General features: G+C 31.7%; 2 protein-coding genes, 1 long non-coding RNA gene and 1 other non-coding gene across 4 annotated transcripts; 3 read left to right on the top strand and 1 right to left on the bottom strand.

The window, feature by feature from the left end:
* The first annotated feature begins 2328 nt into the window (after window positions 1–2328).
* On the top strand, window positions 2329–2401 carry Trnae-uuc (transfer RNA glutamic acid (anticodon UUC)). The gene has a single exon. It is a non-coding gene; the product is annotated as a tRNA-Glu (tRNA).
* Window positions 2402–2457: 56 nt separating this feature from the next.
* Window positions 2458–4246, top strand: LOC135142743 (uncharacterized). Its single transcript, XR_010282618.1, has 9 exons — window positions 2458–2531; window positions 2587–2702; window positions 2792–2904; window positions 3077–3184; window positions 3259–3380; window positions 3433–3550; window positions 3755–3807; window positions 3867–3966; window positions 4019–4246. It is a non-coding gene; the product is annotated as an uncharacterized LOC135142743 (long non-coding RNA).
* Window positions 4247–8350: 4104 nt separating this feature from the next.
* On the top strand, window positions 8351–11081 carry LOC135142722 (ATP-binding cassette sub-family E member 1-like). The gene is made up of 15 exons (XM_064074470.1): window positions 8351–8477; window positions 8536–8621; window positions 8683–8750; window positions 8802–8949; window positions 9007–9136; window positions 9195–9278; window positions 9338–9524; window positions 9580–9701; window positions 9756–9829; window positions 9889–9994; window positions 10045–10206; window positions 10260–10501; window positions 10558–10691; window positions 10761–10925; window positions 11011–11081. Exons 1-14 carry the CDS (start codon window positions 8351–8353, stop codon window positions 10918–10920), a joined length of 1830 nt encoding a protein of 609 aa, XP_063930540.1. The 3' UTR covers window positions 10921–10925; window positions 11011–11081.
* LOC135142720 (uncharacterized) lies at window positions 11063–11963 on the bottom strand. The gene is made up of 5 exons (XM_064074469.1): window positions 11803–11963; window positions 11634–11740; window positions 11423–11581; window positions 11246–11357; window positions 11063–11181 (listed from the first exon to the last, which is right to left on the bottom strand). Exons 1-5 carry the CDS (start codon window positions 11807–11809, stop codon window positions 11063–11065), a joined length of 504 nt encoding a protein of 167 aa, XP_063930539.1. The 5' UTR covers window positions 11810–11963.
* Between the last annotated feature and the right edge of the window lie 7106 nt (window positions 11964–19069).

The raw sequence follows: 19069 nt of genomic DNA, 5'->3' as shown, positions 1-19069 counted from the left end.
GGATACAGTTTAAAAAACAGTTCTGAGCCGAACTTCACACACACCTTGAGCTCCAAGAAAAGTAATGATATAATTTTTTAATAAAATTTTTATATTAAAGGTTTTTACAATAAATGAAAATATAACTAACATATATAAACAGTAATAACTTTATTTTCTTTCATTTTTCATAATTAAAAGTTTATAGCTAAGAATATGATTTTTTGCGTTTGAGAGTTTATTATTCTGTTCTTTATATCAATTAACAAAAGTATAATGGCCGAACTCTGTTTATATTATAGGAAAAACCTATTATATAAACCGCTTCTTTTATAAAGTAATAATTTAGCTAACTCTCCGTTATAGGTAGCTTACAAGCAGTCATTTGCTTATAAAAGTCGAAACAACGTTGAATACCAATTTTTAATAGAGTTTGCATTAAAAAATGGAAGAGGCCCTGAAATTATTTATAAATATAATAAATTTACCAAAAGCGACTACGGTATTGTAGTGTATTAGTGGTTTTTTTGGAGTTATTAAACTATATACAGAATATAGATTTATGAAACAACAACCATTTTTTAATGAAAAACAATTTTAATAATAAGGCAAAAATGAACAGCTACAAGACAAAGAAGCTTCGTGCTACTTATAATACACTTTTCCAATTTACGCAATAAAGACACTTTTAAACTGTTTCAAAATTATCAACTTTAAGTTTAAAATAGAATAACTTATTATTACGTAATGGATTACTTTAATATTTGGACAAAGTAAATTCTATTTCTAGCTACGTTTTGATTATACTTGAGTAAAAATTGGCTTAATGTCCGAAGCTTATAAATTTAAAAGATAAAGAAACAACATTGCATGCCGAGAACATTTAGTGTAGTAAACGGGGGTTCGATAATGGTACAACTCCTTTCCGCCCTAGTCACTGCTTCTATCCTCTTTAGCATTAAATTTTAGCATTGATCCAGAGTTATATTTTCTCCTAAATGTATACAGGTCCAAAGCTCGTCCAAGTAAGCAGGAGCTGAAGCTTTGAGCCCATTTCCTCTTTAAGATTCCCGTGCATGCTCAATGGGGTTGATAACAGGAGATTAGGAGGCCTGTCTAGCACTTGGAACGACTATAATCGGAGCCATAGCCGCACCGATAGCGTAGTGTGATATGAGACATTTTCCTTCTGAAAAACTATTTTATCAAGATCAAAGCCATATTAATCGCATAGGTCATTAAATAATCTATGAATAGGTGTCTGCGGCGATGCTCCCGGTCAATTTTTTAAAATATTCAAATCCCTTACATGTTATAGAGGCCCAAATCATAATCGATACTCCTAGATGTTTATAGTTTTGCACCACCTATTAATCAAGTATTCGATTATCGCCAGATCGCTTTCAACATTACCTATATCATCTGAATCATATCGAATGATCTCGGTCTCGTCCCAAAAAATTATTTTTCCCGGTCAGAAATAGACCAGTTTTCACACTTCTTTCGCAAACCCAAATCTTAGTCGCTTGTGATGGTCTAGTCAAAGCGGGTTTAATTACCTTTTTTGGCATGACGAGCAGAAGAACGCAATGCCCTAGAGACGGTCGACCTTGAACTGGTCTAGCTAATATTGTTTCTGTAATTCTGGAAGCTTTTTGTGCAGATTCGATTGCATACGATGTCACTTGTCCTACAAGTCGATCTACATCCCGGTTTTTCAAGTTCTATGAACGCCCAGGCCCATTGCAACGACGATTTAAATCATATTGATCTTTGATACGGGATATTTTTTCCCTTCTTACACATTCACAATCAATCTCAGTAAAAGGCTTTTACATCATTTTATTACCGACTGAAAGTTTACGAATTATTATATTATTAAGGGCTGGTCGCTTAAACGTTTCATAAACACTCCCCCTCCTTCCTCCTATGGGAGATCACGTGCAAAGTTGTTTAATTAATACTCAAGCTTTAAAGAGCGATAAAGACTCAAGTGAGAAAAAGATTCCTATAATACAAACTACATTTCATAGATCTTAATCTAAACTTATAGATGAAGGATGATTTATACGAATTATTAATTAAAGCGCTATGAATTTTTATGAAACAAATTAGAACAATGAAACGATTTTAACCTAACCTTTTAAACTTGGCTTATAACTATCACAGGTGAGCTTTAATTCGCAGATGAAGAAAATAAAATTTAATGCACTATTCAGTACTTGTACCGTGAAAAATAAACTTTCGAGTATATTTTAGTTTCTGTACACAAGTACGGCTTACTTTGTCTAAAGCGAGGGCTATATCAATAGTAATATATTATTTGAAAAGATAGGTCGCTGGATGTCCTCCTCATTGGTCCAGTGGTTTAGGATTTTCGACTTTCACTCGGAAGGCCCGGGTTCGATTCCCGGATGAGGAACTTCTTTTTACTCGTTTCGACGTTAACTTTTAGACACAACAATTACGCTCGCTCCCCTGCTAAACATGATGTCGTTCCGAAGTGGTTCCCAGGGAGGAGGGAGGGGGTGCTTTGCTTGCAAAATTCCCCTGTAATGTTATTAAGCTTCTTTTATATCGTTTATCTCTTATTCTGTCAAGCAACAGTTATACCTTTCACATTTACAAAAAACTTCCAGTTATTATACCTTCTTCAGTTCCTCCCAATTTTTGGGAGCCTAAACCAGGAGAGAAGCTTACAGAAACTTCTATACAGATAGCGGGTAGTTTTAGTATTTTAAAACACTTTGAAGCCGGAAATACCTTAGAAATATACTTTTTTTTTTTACTAAAAACTACACTTATTTTAAAGGCAGGATCATAACCCTGCGCACAACTAGAAAATCTTACATTTTTTGATCTTGTTCAAGTTAGTAACAACTTACAGCTGGTTGCCAACTCTAAGAAACTTGAAACAAACATTAAGTACTTTAGATAATATAAATAAATTTGTCCGAATTAACTGTGTTATTGGCCTTTATTTGACTTTTATGTTATTTTTATTTCTTCTCCTCTTTTAATTGAGTATAACTCAGATTTATCCTTTAATATTATCTACCAGTATCATTTATGAAAAACTGATTTACTTATTATATAGAAGTTATAGGCTTTCCTGGAAATACGGAGACAGCGAACTAAGCCTTTTTGGAACAAAAATTGTTGTTATAGCGAATTGCGATCCTATACCGAAGCAGTTACTAACAAAGTTTTTACTTAATTACAGATTTATTTTTAAGAAAAATAATTAGTTCATTCTTTCTATTATAATTACTATGAAAGGCTTAGAGATGTAAAAATCGCTTCTTGAAAATTCTTGTTTCCTCAAATTTTATTAATATTTTACGTGTTCGGTCTAAAATAGTAGGTGAAATTAGGAAAATTTTGAAAATAATTTTGTAGAGGTATTAATTAAATTTAAACAAAAGTATTACTTTTTACGAACCACAAGAGTAGGGAGAACTCAGGTGCTTTCTCTTACAGCCACTGGAGCATTTGAAAGCCGTTTGTAACTAAATTTTCTAGTTCAGATAGGAAACTCTTCTTGCAGATCGCTCCCGAAATTTTTTTTAAGGTCGTTTTAAAAATTATATTTAATATTGTTGATTTTAGTTATATCCAGTGCTTTCATATTTCATAGAATATTGTACGTTATATACTTGCTACTTAAAAAATGCTTAAAATTTTAATTTTTTTTTAAAATTTAAAGTTTCAAAGGTAGTATTTTTCTGTTTCGTTAGCTAAATTTTATAATTTATTATTAAACTCTAATATCTAGACTCTTGTGGTTGGCGGTTTTGAACGAGTTTACGAATTTGAAAAACTATTTAGGTTTTATTATTAATTATCTTCTAATATATTGTTATTTTTATTTTTACGGCGCCCCTTAGAAATGAAGGGTTTAGTCACCGCACTATCCAGCGAATTTTATGAAGCATATGCAAATGTGAAAGTGCTGTGGTTCGCACGAAAGCGTTGTTTCGCCCCTTGGTGAGGGCCTTGAAGGGAAAGCTTGTCGTTGAATTTATTCCTAAATTTCCAGCCCCGAAGATCCGCGTGCGAGAAAAGCTGTTATTCACGACTTTTCAAAGCCATTTTCGAGTGTCCACGTGTTTAAGACCTTTTTTGGAAAAACGAGACTTTCTGCGGATATGTTCGATAAAAATTATTATTTATTTATTACTCTTTTTAGTATACTTGTAGTGTTTTTAATATTAATACGCTTTGAGTAATTATTACTTAAAAAAATTCTTATTTTTTTAATTTCATAAAAAATAAACACAAATATTAGAATTACAGACAGGCGACTAGACAATTCCTTTTTGCTTATCATTAAAGCTCTTTTTCCGCATATCTATTTTTTATGTACTGTAAACGAAACATTGTCTTTTTATGGAAACCGCCAAACCAATAGTCGAGGCTGTTTGCCTGCATGAAAGCCATACTTTCATTACAGTTTTTTACGGCAGATTTGTAAATCATTATGAGAACGCTGTGCACGCGGCTGGGCATCGCCTTCAAAGCCATCGAATCGCAGATACAACTATTTGAGGAGCTCGTCTCGGGCTTGATTGAGCCATCCTGCATGAAGCCAACCTTTCTTGTGGGTTTTCCGTCGTTCATGAGTCCTTTAGCGTGCGACTCTCCCAGCGCGGTAAGTTTTTTGTATTATTTCTGTGTTTATCGGAATTATTTTACTTCGTAAATTGTTGTAAATAAACTTTTTCATATCTTTTATATATATTTCTGACTTACTTTACTTTGTATGTTTAAAACCCAGGTTTGAGTTGTTGTGAACGGGACGGAACAATGCAACTCTTATACCGAGCTCGATTCCGTGAAGCAGCAGCAGAAGTTTACGAACTATAAAGAGATTCCTTTTTTTTTTAAGGATTATTTCTTTTGTTCTTCGCTTTGTTTTTGGTAAAAGTTTTTTTCTGATATAATAATAAAAGTTGATAGCAGTAAATTTACCCCTTGTAGCGGGCTATAATTTAATTCGCAATAAATAAATACAAGGTGTAAGAATTTGGTATTTTTTTACTTTTTTATTGTTTCTTTTGTTGTAAGTTGAATTGGCCCCTTTTTTCTTTTTTTAGTAGGAAAAAGAACCGTTTGACTTTTTTTCCGTTTAAAGTTTTTAGGTTTGTCTATTACACTAAAAAAAGCGAATGCCGCTTCAAAATTTATATAGCAGGCAGCAGAGTTTGCAATAATTTTAATAAATAACACTTACGAGTACCACAAAAATTGACGAATTTAAAACATGGCTATTAATAATTTTGATTATTATTATTATTTGCCTCCGTTGCACATTAAAATTTTTCCAGAGTTGCAAAATCGGGAAAGTTTTGACCACGTGGCTATGAACTATGAACGAGGAGTTTGTAAGGCCCTCGAGTATGGCTTACCCCCAACCGTCGGTAACTCTTTTTTATAGTTTTCTGTTATTTTTTTATTTTTCTTTATACATTTTAAAACTTTTAAGCGAAAATTTATAACTTTATAAAAATATATGAAAAAAATAAAAACAGTATTAACAAGAAGTATTATGAAAAATTGTATAAAAAAAATTTCTATATTTTTGGAAAAATTTTATTAAGCATCAAATTTTATTGTGAAACAATATTACAAAACTTTGAAGTGTATATGCTTTTTTATGAAGTTTAGCAAAGTATGCTGGTTTTTATATAACCATATATACTTCTAAAATAATAAAACTGAATAAAAAATATTTTGAACGATGAAAAGTTTTATATATCTTATTTTTTAGTATTTATATTTTTATGAACTTTCAATATATTTTTTAAAGCAGAAAACAAAAAAATTGTTAAGCACAGAAAAAGTTTTATTATTATATTAATAATTTTAGAATCAACGAAGTTATAAACTTTAAGAAATTTATAAATTTTTATATTTTATTATTATAAACTTAGAAGTTTAGAGCTTTTTATCCTTTATTTCTTTGAATACTATAATTTTTTTATATAAAAAAAACTTTAATAAAATTGTTAATTTCTTTATATATATAATAATTTATTATTAAGTATTAAATTTTTATATAAAACTTAACACGTTTTCAACGTTTATTTGTTTTTTGTAATTATTAAATAAATATTTATTTTTATTAAAAAATTTATTTCCCATAAAATTAACAGTGAAGCCAAATATTGAGTGCACTAAAATCTATTAATATTTTTTTACGAGGCTTATTATTTAAGTAATTTTTTTAGATTTTACATAATTTTCTTGTTTACATGATTTTTAATTATAAAGTTTTCTTATAAGTTGTATTAAAAAAGTTTATTCTGCTTTTATTGTATGATTAAGAATACGATGTGTTTACTTTTTCAATAGAGAAGTTTCTTTTGTATTCTTATATGTAAAAAGAAACCTCAGTTTTTATAAATATAAATATATTTAGTGACTATAATATTTCTCACACAAAATGTGTAGCCTAAAGGGACTATAAAGAAATGCCTTTATTTGAGTTTCTCTGTTACTAAAAAAAAAAAAAATTTGTTTTCTCTGGTACCAGTACAGGAGGAATTGCCATACTTTAGTAAGTTGCCAATGTAGGATACCCAAGTGCAAGAGGGTATAAAACTTATCGTAGTGATTGTATACAGCCGAATAACTTTAATAGGAACCATCTACGCTGCTAATTTTTATAAATGGTTTAATAAGTTTGGTAATGAAGAATATATTTTTAACTAAAGTTTGCTTGTTTCGTTGTACGTATTTGCAGTAAGTAGCTTTTGTTCGTAAATAAAAAAGGTATTATTTTAAATGTGAAGTAAATTATATACTAACTTTCTAGCAACAAGTAATAGTTCTAAGCAGGTATTTTTGTTTTTTCCTTTCTATTAAAACTATGCTTGGTAAGAAAAATGATAAAGTGGGGATCATAAGTTATAGCTGAAGATTTTTATAACGTTTAGTCAGCTCTTCCTGCAAGTTACTGTAAGTTATTAGTTTTAGTAGCTCTAGTTTCGCCGGTAATAAAAATTGATATAAGGTTCGTCGAGTATATTCCCTTTATAATTGAATTTTGAGGTGCTGTCTAAGGAATTTGTATTCTTTACCGGAATCTTTATTTATTTATTATTAATAGCGACTTGGTAGCGTTTTTAAAATAGTTTAGAGGATAAATTTGACCACATTTATTTAAGGTTTTAATAAGAAGGTTCGTCTTGAATCTAAGTAAAGCTACAATTAAAGAACTGATACTAAATCTAAAAGAGCTGAATTACCAAAAAAAAACTTTGCCCATGAATAGGAGAAAATCAATAGAAGCAACCAAGACTTCTACTTTTACTTAAAATTTTATTATGCCAACTTCAAAAAATTACCTAAGATTCGGAGGAATATGTTACGAATACAAATCATATGTTATAACAAAGTGCCAAGGATTGTTTGCTCAACATCTATAAGCGATAACAGGAGCTTTATCACACTTAATTATGGTAAATTAAAAAGTAAGGGTTATAATATCCTAAATAAATAGTAAAAAAAATTCTACTATTAAATATTCGGTAAAAAAAAAATTGAATCCTTTAAAAAAAAATTTATAAAAATTTTGTAGAGTAATGAAAATTCAGAAAAAATATTACTGTATTAAGGACATAATAAATCTTTGTTCACCGATAATTTTCTTTTTTAAAAACCTCTTTACTAGAATGTCTCCCTCGTCGTTCTTAACCTTAAAAAGGTTTTAAAATGCTCCGAAGTCAATTACAATAAAGATCGGGTTTCTTAATCAAAAGTGAGGGAGGAGACGATGAACTGTATATATCTTATATTTTTTGCTGAAGAATGTATAGTGTAAAAGGAGAAGGTTCTTGCGCATGAAAGTTTTCTTTAAGGAAAACTTTATATTAGATGTTCCAAGTTAGAATAACGTTATATCAAGATTTAACTATCCACGCTTGAGTAAAAGCAACACGATAGATACGCTTTTAAACTAGATTTACTAGTAAAAACATAAAACCAACTTAAAATAACCAAGCATTCAACTTATAACTTAAGATGCACCCTCTCAATTAGGCATAACAGTTAACCTTTTTTTTAATTTCATTACTAAACCTTCTCTATACATACTTTTATAAAAACAATATTATTGACACTTTCACTTTTAATAAGCGAAAGCATTACGTTTATAGCCTAAAGATATTTCCTCGTTTATGTTTATACTCATAACAAAGCACTTAACTCTTCCACGCAATATGAATTTCCTGTGCTTTCGGAAAGTAGCTTGAAGAAAACTAATGGCCGAGCCCGCATGCTTTGTGTGTGGCACACTGGCTTGCTTTAAACTTTACGTTTTTAATTTAAAATTTTCCATGCATCGACTATTATTAGAACTTTTTGAGCCATGAATAATTTTAATAAAAATAAAGAAACAGATAGCAAAAATCGAATAGCTATTGTTAACGCTGATAAATGCAAACCAAAAAAGTGCAGACAAGAATGTAAACGGAGTTGCCCTGTAGTTAAAATGGGTAACTTTCATAACACCTTTAAATATTTTAACGCAATACACCCCGTTTTTTTTGCAAGGCAAACAGTGTATAATTGTTAAACCCACGGATAAAATTGCGTTTATATCGGAAACTTTGTGTATAGGATGTGGCATATGTCAAAAAGTACTTTATTTTTTTCTGTTTTTGGGTGCTAACCCTTCACTTCTTGCAATTCTTGAAACAGAAATGCCCCTTTGACGCCATTAGAATAGTTAATATTATGGCCAATTTATCTAAAGACACTACCCATCGGTTTCCTTACTTTCAATTTTATAATTAAAAGATTTTTATTAAACTTTTTAGTTACGGCCCTAATACTTTTAAGCTTCACCGCCTCCCTATTCCTCGACAAAACCAAGTTCTTGGACTAGTGGGGACTAACGGCGTTGGCAAGTCCACTGCGTTAAAAATCTTAGCGGGGAAAATAAAACCAAACTTGGGAAATTTCGATGTCGTTTACCTTGAATTCTTTAAAGCCAATTTGATTACAAGTTTTCTTTTAATAAAGGCACCACCAGACTGGCAAGAAATTTTAACTCATTTTCGTGGTTCAGAGTTGCAAAGTTTTTTTACACATATATTACAAGATGAAATGAAAGCATTAATAAAACCGCAATATGTTGATCACATTCCGAAGGGTTGCTATACTTTTCTAACCGGTGCATAACGCACTGAGTCCTAATAATTCCCTTTCAGCTATAAAGCCCGAAACTACTGTCCGTGATTTATTATCCAAAAAAGATGATAAGCATATAATGGAACAAATTATAAAGGATTTTGGTCATTTTTATATTATAACTAATCTTATAAATTATTAAATGTATTAACTACTTCTGTAGATCTAACAAATATCATAGACCGCGAAGTGGCCGCTTTATCAGGTGGGGAGCTTCAAAGGTTCGCCTGCGCGTACGTCTGCGTACAAAAGGCTGAGATCTACATGTTTGACGAACCTTCATCCTATTTGGACGTTAAGCAGAGACTGAACGCCGCCAGAAAAATAAGAGAACTCCGACAGCACGATACGTGAGCAAAAAGATTGCACTAAAAATGCTATTCCCTGCCCGTTGATTATAAATAGTTACGTTCTAGTGGTTGAGCACGATCTTTCCGTCCTCGACTATTTGTCAGACTTTATCTGCTGCCTTTACGGCCTTCCTGGTGCGTATGGCGTCGTTACTACGCCTTATTCCGTTCGCGAAGGTTTTCAGAGGACGTTCTTTTCTATTCTTTATTACATTATAATAAATGTATAAGGAATTAACGTGTTCCTTGACGGGTACATTCCTACGGAAAACTTGAGGTTTCGGGAAATGGCTCTTTCCTTCAAAGTTACTACTTTGAAAACTTTTATAAAACGCGCGTGCCGAAGTTTCTTTTTTATGTTTAGGTTGCTGAAACTGCCGAGAACGAAACTAAAGGCTCGTCTTCTTATGAGCAGTGCTATCCAGCCATGACCAAGACGCTGGGAAACTTCAAACTCACTGTCGAAGCTGGTGTGGTCTTTTTAAAAAAACACGTGCTCGTTATTAAGGTTTCGTGGCAGGCTCTTTTCAGGATTCGCAAATTATCGTTATGCTCGGTGAAAACGGGACGGGAAAGACCACGCTAGTGCGACTGTTGGCTGGTACCAAGCCGGATGGTGACGTGGAGATGCCTCAGTTAAACGTCAGCTACAAACCGCAAAAGATTAGCCCGAAGTACCAAGGTGGGTTATAAGGCCTTGCAGCACGTGTGCGTTATTTCAGGGTCATAAAAAAGGTTCTGTGCAGTCGCTCTTTTACCAGAAGATTCGGGAAGCTTTTTTGGATCCTCAGTTTGTAGCGGAAGTGCTGAAGCCGCTAGCGGTGGACACGCTGTTGGACCAGACGGTGCTCAACCTTTCCGGCGGCGAACTCCAGCGGGTGGCCATATGCATCTGTCTGGGCACGAAGGCGGACGTCTATCTCCTGGACGAGCCCTCAGCGTATCTGGACTCCGAGCAGCGCATTGCCGCTTCCAAGGCGAGTGGCATGTACTACTACGCTCACTAGTCGGAGTCTAATTTTTTTCTGAGCAGGTTATTAAGCGGTTCATTCTCCACTCCAAGAAATCCGCATTTGTAGTCGAACATGATTTCATTATGGCCACTTATCTGGCCGACCGCGTTATTGTTTACGAGGGAGAGCCTTCCATATCCGCCATCGCTCGCGCGTAAGGCTCTTGTGCGTCCCCACGCTGGTTTTTATACTTTTGCCTACCACGTGTATTGTGGTTAATTAGGCCTGAGCCTCTGCTGAGCGGGATGAACAGGTTCCTGCAGTCTTTGGAAATCACTTTTCGAAGGGACCCGGACAACTTCCGGCCGAGAATTAACAAGCTCAACTCGATAAAAGATAGTGAGCAGAAGAGGAGCGGAAATTATTTTTTTTTGGAATCATAAAAATTGTAGTTTTTATATGAATATTATTTAAACAATTTGAGTATCAAACAATTTTTTAAGAATTTTTGTTATTATTTAATTAATATTAAGAATGTCTTCTACCTGAAAAATGATTGGTGAGGGCGGTGATTATAGTGACGTGTCATATTCTCACCTTTTCGTCTTTCCACTCGAGGAGTGTAGCGATTTTCTTTAGCGGTTTCTTAGCTGTCGCGTTTAGCTGAGCAGCAGTGACAAGAGCGTCTTTGGAATAGTATAAAACTTTTACGTAAAGAGCACAGGAAAGTCAAAAGATTATTCGTTTAAAGCAAAGAAAATGCTTTACATTCAGGATCAATAAAGGCAAGAGGCACAAATATAGCGACAATGAGGTCTGCGTATTTCCCATCGTCCAATAAGAGGTCTTCTTTGAGAGTATCCACGTATGACAGGACATCCTTCGGGTTTGTTATTAACAAACGAGTCTATAATAAATGAAAAGAATAAATAAAAGGCGACGAACAGAAGAGTTTCCTTCGACGCCTTTTGCAAATTTTTGGAGGTATTTTTGTTTTTTTTTCTTGTTGGATTCTTGACGGTATTTTTGGAAGATAACGTCTAAAGCATCGTCCTCGTCGCTCCAATCATAATCGCTAGGCTCGTAGCTGAGTGCCTCATTTAACTGCGAGCGGAGTAGAGCAGCGCCAATAATATTTATTTTACGACGTCGAAACCTCTTCACTCTGCCAATCCAATAAATCTATAATCTCGCGGGCTACTGCTTTACAGTTTGGATTTATTTTGATCGCCTTTATAATATCCCCTTTGCTTTGGAAAATAACTAATATTGAAAAAACTTTACGGGACTATTCTTGCCAATAATAATAATAAGTTGATAGAGACATTCCATGTCCTCAAAGACAACACTTTTGAAAATTTTTAATATGTCCACTGCGAAAAGGCCCTGCTGTGTTAGTAAATCTTCTCGAAGAGAGTCGATATACAATAGAGCATCCTATAAAATGTGTAATTAATAATAATAATAATAATTAATAATAATAATAATAAAGTAATATTAGCGTTGGGATTGCTCCTGGCGGCAGCTACCAGCAGAGTGAGAAATCTCTGTTTATTGGTAGTATCTAGAGCGCATTTGTACAAGTTATATATGCTTTCTATCTGAGAAGAGGCGAGTTTCGGGTGAGCCTTGAAGGCCTAAAAAAAAGTTTTGTAGAGCAAAAATTTTACGAACTTTCTATGGTCTTTTGAAATCCACTAATAAAAATTTAAATATAAAGAAAAAAATTATGATTCTAAATCGCGTATAAAAAGTGAAATAGAACCATTATGGTTATTGGGAAGATTATAATAATTTTTTGGGTGGAATGATATTTATAAGAACAAACTCACGTGCTCTATCACGGGATAAAATATGGGCCGCTTTTCACCAATCATTGCATTGATAAGCGAAACACATTCAAGTGGGACTTCTTCTTCTTCTTTATTAATAGTAAATAAATATAAATACTATAAAAAATATAAAGATAAAAAAAAAGGTACCAGAACGCAACACTTCAACGATATGAAAAACAGTACTACAAGCAATTTGATCGATTGAACAAATGGCTTTTCCTAGAAATCTTTTAATACATAAAACTTTTTCTAATGAAACTTAATTTTTGCAGAATTTTTTGATATAAAAAACTTGACAAATCGCTTTTTTTAAAATCTTTTAATGCAAAATAAAACTTTTTTAATATTAAAAACTCTTCTAAGTTACGGAAAGCTCTTTTTCTAAAATAATTTGATAAAAAGTGTTTCTAGTAAAACTTTTTCTGATATGAAAAACTTTAAACTTTAGTTACTTTAATTTCTTTATAAAGGAAATTATAACCAATGCGGTTAACTTAGAATTTCCTATAAAACTTTACTCTGAAGTGTGTAGTCATTATATAACATACAATAATAAATAAATGTGAAATAAATATAAAAATAAAATAAATATACTTTTCAAAAATAGTAACTGTGTTAGTAAGAAAAACAGGATCTTCGGGTTTTGCTAAGGCCGTTAAGAAAGCTAAAGAGAGATCAACATAAATCTAAAGTAAAAAAAAATTCAGTATTCATAAAAGTAATATTTATATATAATTATTTATATAAATTATAGCAATGGGTTTTATATAATATTTAAGAATAGTTTCTACTAAAATAATCTAAAAGATAGATTTATTACCTTCAAAAGTTAAATTTATATATAAAAATATTATAAAATACAATAAGAGACTAGTAAAAAAATTATAAAAAAAAAGTAAAGTTTTGTAGAAAGATAATCTAAAATATTTTCAGTACTAATAAAAGTTCTATTTAATAAAAGTAATATTAAAAAATTGTACAATATTAAAGTTTCCTATAAAAATTACTAATAACAGAATTAATAATTAATAAATATAACAATTATAAAATATATTATAAAAATGAAGTTTTATACAAAAATATAGTAAAAAAATAATAGAAAAATAAAAAAAGATTAAACTAAAAGATATGAAAGTTTTAAATAATAACAATTTTATAAAGAAGTACAAAATATTATACAAAAATAAAAATTATATATTTAATATAACTATAATTATATTAGAAGTTTTTTTATAAAATATAAATCTTATCATAGTAAAGTTATATAACTTGTAAAAAAATTTTATAAAATATAAATTTAAATCTTAACAAATATGATTAGTTTTTATAAAGATGAAATGCAAAATTAACAAAAATTATTAAATAAAAATGTAATAAATTCTTAGCAATTAAAATTTATTAAGCCACCAAAAATTTCTTAAGGGAAAGCTACTTGCAAAAAAATTATATATTATATTTAAATAAAAATTTGGAAGTTTTTTTATAAAAAAATAAGAAAAATAAGAAAACTTTATTTTTTACTTATAGTATTTTAATAATAATAACTTATAACTTAGGAAAATTAGAAAATAATTTTTTTCAATAAAAAAATAAATTTAACAAAAATGATAAAAGAACACTTTTTTGCTATAATAATTATTAAGTTTATAAAAGTTAATAAATAAGTAATTGCCTGCAAAATTTATAACTTAAACTTGAATTTAAAATTATAAAAAAATAATAAAAAGAAAAAATTACCAATTATTGAAACTTTTACTTTCTAGACTTATTTGTGCTTTACTTTGCATAAATTTACAAGACTTAGTATTATTATTATTTTGAACAATCGAAAAAATTAATTTTCTTCTAAATTCTTACAAAATTTAATGAGCGTAATTCTACTTCTTTCTAACAATATAATATATTTACTATACTTACGACTAAACAAAATTTTAATAACATAAATTATAATAAATTTAATATATATACTAATATATACTATTATAATAAAACATTTTTTTATATTGAAATTATGTAGATAATTACTTTCCTACTATCTAAAAAAAATTAAAAATAATACATTTTGACATTCACTTATGCTGATAAGGTCGCACCACTTATCCAGAAGTGCAGTAATAACAAAAACGTTTCTGAAATATTAATATAAAAAAAAAGTAAAAAAAAGTAAAAATATGCGATTTACTAAATTTATTACTTCTTTTATAAAATACTTAAACTAAAAACTATAAGAACGCTAAAATTTAAAAGCAAGTTAATAAGGTTAAAAAATTCTGACCTTTTAAGAAGTTGAAAGGAACAAATACAGTTAAGATGAAGAGTATTAACTACTGTTTCTGCTCTTAATCTCCTCTCCTGTACACGTAAAAAGAGAGAAGTTAACAAAAAATAAAGATTTTAAAAAAAAAATTTAGCTTCGTTTTCTATAAAGTTTTCTTTTATAGTAAAGTCTAATAGTTTTTCAGCTATATCTTCGAACGTTTCAAGTAAATCTTCTGGTTGAGTTCCCAAAGCCGTATATATCAAATCCTATTTTTATTATAAGTTTATGGTAGTGCAAAGAAAAGGAATTCTGTAACTCTGAGAAAAATTATACTTCCAAATTTGTTGAAATATCATCAGCTGATAATAGTTCATATATAGAATCTATTTTCCCTAACTCTCCTTTATCAGGTTCGTTACTCAAGTCTTCATTTACATTCAGTACAGACTCCATAAGTAGAAAATTCTTCGCACTGAACTATTAGCTTTCGTGTTTGTATGAAGTTTTAATAAGTTTAACTTAAAGCACATACAAGTAGCGAAATAGGTATATTTTATGGCGTTACTAAAAAATTTAGTAGAAGTTCAGCCTTTTTGGTAAATATTTAAATACTTTTACTATATATATTTTTAAGCAAATTAAGTTTAATGACACAAGTTGAGCAGGCTGAACAATACGCCTCTGGCCGTTCGGATCTGAGTATAGGCTAGGTGGAGAATTATTTTAGCTATAGCCCGACCAGCCCGGGGACAACTTTTCTGTTACTGTTAACTAAAGCCAGTACAACTTTAACAGAATTTTGACAAAACAGCTAATGAATGATGGTAGATAGCATTATTCTTTATTCCTAAAGCATTGTAAAACCACTAGATCAGTAATGGACTTGGATAACTAACAGGCTCTTGCTGGGTTGAAGTAGCTTTGAATATTTTCTCTATCTGTAGATTCAGGAACAGTGCCATCTGCTAATATATATAAGCCTACCAACCCAATTCGAAACATTTTTGAATCTAACATGCCTAGTAAGATCAGGTGAACCCCTTGGTGATATCTTGGGTGGTAACCTGTTAAATTCTATAGAAACCATCTTTCGTTCAAGTCAGTAAGGTCCGCTGGAAGTCACGGAGGGAAGATCTATAGAATGAGTGATGATAGCTAACAATATTGTCAAACGCATTGGCTAACATGATAAACATACACTTTTCATGACTGTGATATTTGTATCTACCCATTAACTATAAAAAAACCCGTTCAATACTAGTGGATACATAAATTAGCTAACTTATTTCTAAAAAATTATATATTTAAAATTATATTCGTTCAAAAATGGTTAATCAACTCAAAAAGTTGCTGCAAATAATTCGTTCCAAAAAAAAATTTTTTCTTTACACAGTCCTCTAAACTACTAAATTATTAAACTTTTACCTAACAAGGGATCCGTTTTAATATCTTTCTAATTCTTAAAACTATTACTTTTTTAACCCCACCAGCCCTGCAGGATGAGGCTGAGCGAAAAAGAAGTGGAGAAGGAGAAAAAAACACACGAACATCACTTTTATGTGGATTAATAAGAGACTTTGCAGTTAACACATTAAATTCTCGAACTCTCAATCAGGAGTAGTTGCACTCTTTGCGGGCTTAGTCAAAGTCTATAAAGGGTGCTTATCTCTAAAAATACAAATGACTTTTTAAGCTTGTTTCATCAAGGCTTGTAAGTGAAATCAGTGCTCAGTTAGCTGTTCGTATAATATATAGATAACTATTACGCTGGAAGAGAGCGGAATCCTGCTGGAGATCTGTGTAGAGCGCGCTATGACGTGCGTAAAGTAAGGCCAGGCAGCAGGAGCGATTATCATGGTAATATGATTGTACTATACGTATAGTAGCAGCTTGTTGCTCGGCTAAAAAGTTTTCTCTCACCGCAAAGTAGTGGGCACGACACCACCTTGACCTTCGCCTTGAGAGCTTATTATCTTTAAGTACTGGCAACATAGGGAAATCCGAGCCGTCGCTTAGCGACGCAGGTGTTGCAATACACTTTTTATTAATAAAGAGCGGTAGTTCCTATGCTGGCCAAGTAAACTAAACCCCATAATGTGCGCACCTCGCGCGCTTAAAGCACGGAGAGCAAGGTTAAAGTAGAGACCCTTGCGGAACAACAGCCTTCTATAGGGCTCGAGGGCGGTTTGTGAATTACTCAGCTTTTATACCAAACTAGGTTGGACGCTTTTGGTTAAAACACGGCTTCAGAGGAGGACTTCATAATTTTGAAGAAGCGAGTCTTTCGTTCTGTAAGCCGAGAGAGCAGTTGAGTTGTTAAATGTCCTGCTAAAATACAAATGCTGAGAATTCGGCAAACTCTTGAGAGTGTTAATGACCGCTTTAAAGAGGCGTAGCAGAAGAGCGACCTTTACTACTTTAACGACCGTTCACAAGAAGCTAAGTGGCCTATATTTGTTCAGTAGGGGCCCTGGTGGCATTTGCTTAAGTATTGTATTTGTAATGCTGTTCGCCTCTGTAAAGTTTAATGCTTGTTTTGATTTGGTCGATGGTGGCCTGTTCTAGGGGTTAAGCGTCAAAAGCTTGGAAAAGAAGTGTGGGCCATGCAGTATACATTGAGATTCTCAGTCAAAAGTGTCTCTCTCCTCATTAGTAAACAGTTTAACAAATTACCAGAAAGGGGTACCGCCCTCGTCGCCCGCCTTCTTACGAAATTTATTAGAATTTATAAGGGCGAGAGGTTAAATACAAGACCATCGAAGACCGAAAAAGAAAGTTGCGTTGGTGGGAATCTAATACACAGAAAGGAGTAAAGAGGGAAGAAGAGAGAAGAGAAGGAACAACAACCAAACACGTGTTTTATTTTACTAGTTTAAATTTATTTTTCTTCTGTTATCTTACAACTTTGATAACTTCAAGAACTAATAATTGTATACAGATTGAGAGTAGTATGCTTAATAATATAACAAAGAAATAACATAGAGTTAGTTAAAATTAAGAAGAGTTGCATAATTTATTCGATTGATCTTGAGCCTTCTGAGCTTACTGGTTACCACAACAAAGACAAAAAAAAAGAAAGAGCACGACGCTCATGACTTCCTTAAACCACTAATTAGGGCTGTGCCCTCAAACGGCAATCCTCAATTACGTAAACACTTTTGCAAAAATAATTATTGTACCCCGGCTTTTCACTTGATCACGTGGGGTTTACTTTTTAGAATCGAACCCACGACCTTGAAGGCCGTTGTGCTACGACTCTCGATATCGGTATGATGGTTTTATGTATTTAAACTGTTAAAATATAACCTGGTCTCTTACTGACTGTTGTGGAGGATAAGGCAGCGAAGCTTGCAGCTGAGATCCTAATTGATAATAGCTGTTAAACAAATAGCAAAAATAGCGTTCTCCATCGGGCTAGCTTTGAGATAAGAATCTTATCCTAAAACCAAACATTACTTTCATAAAAAATGGTTCCAGTAGCCTTCATTAGTCCTAACTACCTACAAACTTTGTTTTGACGAAGTCTATTAACGATTGCCATTAATTTCATCACTAGGTTGTGAAACGCAAGAGAGCATGTACGCTGCAAATTTGTTAATGTGCATCAAATTATGACTTGCAAACCTGAATCGCGTTGGTTTTAAAAAATAGAAAATTGCTAGATAGAAGTTATTTTCTTATACCGACTTTTTAATGACCTTAACTTTAGTATGATTATATGAAATCTATATTAACTTAATATTTATTAAATGCTGTAGCATTCATATGGGCTGTCATTATAGAGTCCGTGCTATAAAAGATTAGACCCTGCACAAAATTTATTATAACTTAGGCTTAAAATGCACGATATACCGACATCTAGTCCTATTTAAAAAGAGACATGAATTATAATAAAAGGTTATTTAAGAGTTTAAAGCTGAAAGTATCACGTCATTTAGTAAATGAAAGGAAAACATAAAACTAAAGAACAGTACTTATTTTGAAAAACAGGAAACAGATTTGAGGGCAGTAGGCCTTTTACCTTTGTAAAAAGTAACATGATTGGGGCTTTAATAAAGCTGAAGCTAACTTAAACACCTTGCAAGGTTAGCTTACAGTTCAAATGTTTTCTTAACATTCTTTACCCGCAGTCGGCTCACTGACATGACTTATATTCTTTTATTTCTCATTTAAGATTTCAGTTTGGAAACTCACCAGACAATTTAAAATTTAACAACTGGTCGAAGGTAAAATAAAATTATATTAATTTAATTTATATTACAGCCTCTATTTACTTCCTTATATCTTTATGCCAATCCTTCGTAATGTTTTTGTGTGATTGCTGTCTCTTTCAGTAAGGCAACTGCGCACAAACGTTCATGGAAACTTTTTTCTGAGTTGGTAGAAACTTCTACGGTGCTTAAAATTTAAAGCAACCTAGTATATAACCATTTTCCTGTGTTCATAGCTTTCCCTTGCTTAGTAAACTTCTTAGACCTATTTAAATAAGGATCTATG

The sequence above is a fragment of the Zophobas morio genome, unplaced genomic scaffold (genome assembly GCF_036711695.1).
Source record: "Zophobas morio isolate AGI-343-1 ecotype UQ-CSIRO unplaced genomic scaffold, CSIRO_AGI_Zmor_V1 ptg000052l, whole genome shotgun sequence".
NCBI lineage: Eukaryota > Metazoa > Arthropoda > Insecta > Coleoptera > Tenebrionidae > Zophobas > Zophobas morio.
This window is presented reverse-complemented; position numbering and strand designations above follow the sequence as displayed.

What these genes read in the sequence shown, in the direction of transcription:
- LOC135142722 (XM_064074470.1), top strand. Translation starts at nt 8,351, where the DNA reads ATGAATAATTTTAATAAAAATAAAGAAACAGATAGCAAAAATCGAATA. An exon ending in GCCTTATTCCGTTCGCGAAG is followed by an intron (nt 9,702 to 9,755) that starts GTTTTCAGAGGA and finishes TAAATGTATAAG; the next exon opens with GAATTAACGTGTTCCTTGAC. An exon ending in ATATCCGCCATCGCTCGCGC is followed by an intron (nt 10,692 to 10,760) that starts GTAAGGCTCTTG and finishes GTGGTTAATTAG; the next exon opens with GCCTGAGCCTCTGCTGAGCG.
- LOC135142720 (XM_064074469.1), bottom strand. An exon ending in GCGTCGAAGGAAACTCTTCT is followed by an intron (nt 11,358 to 11,422) that starts GTTCGTCGCCTT and finishes ACAAACCCGAAG; the next exon opens with GATGTCCTGTCATACGTGGA. An exon ending in TGCCTTTATTGATCCTGAAT is followed by an intron (nt 11,182 to 11,245) that starts GTAAAGCATTTT and finishes TTTACGTAAAAG; the next exon opens with TTTTATACTATTCCAAAGAC.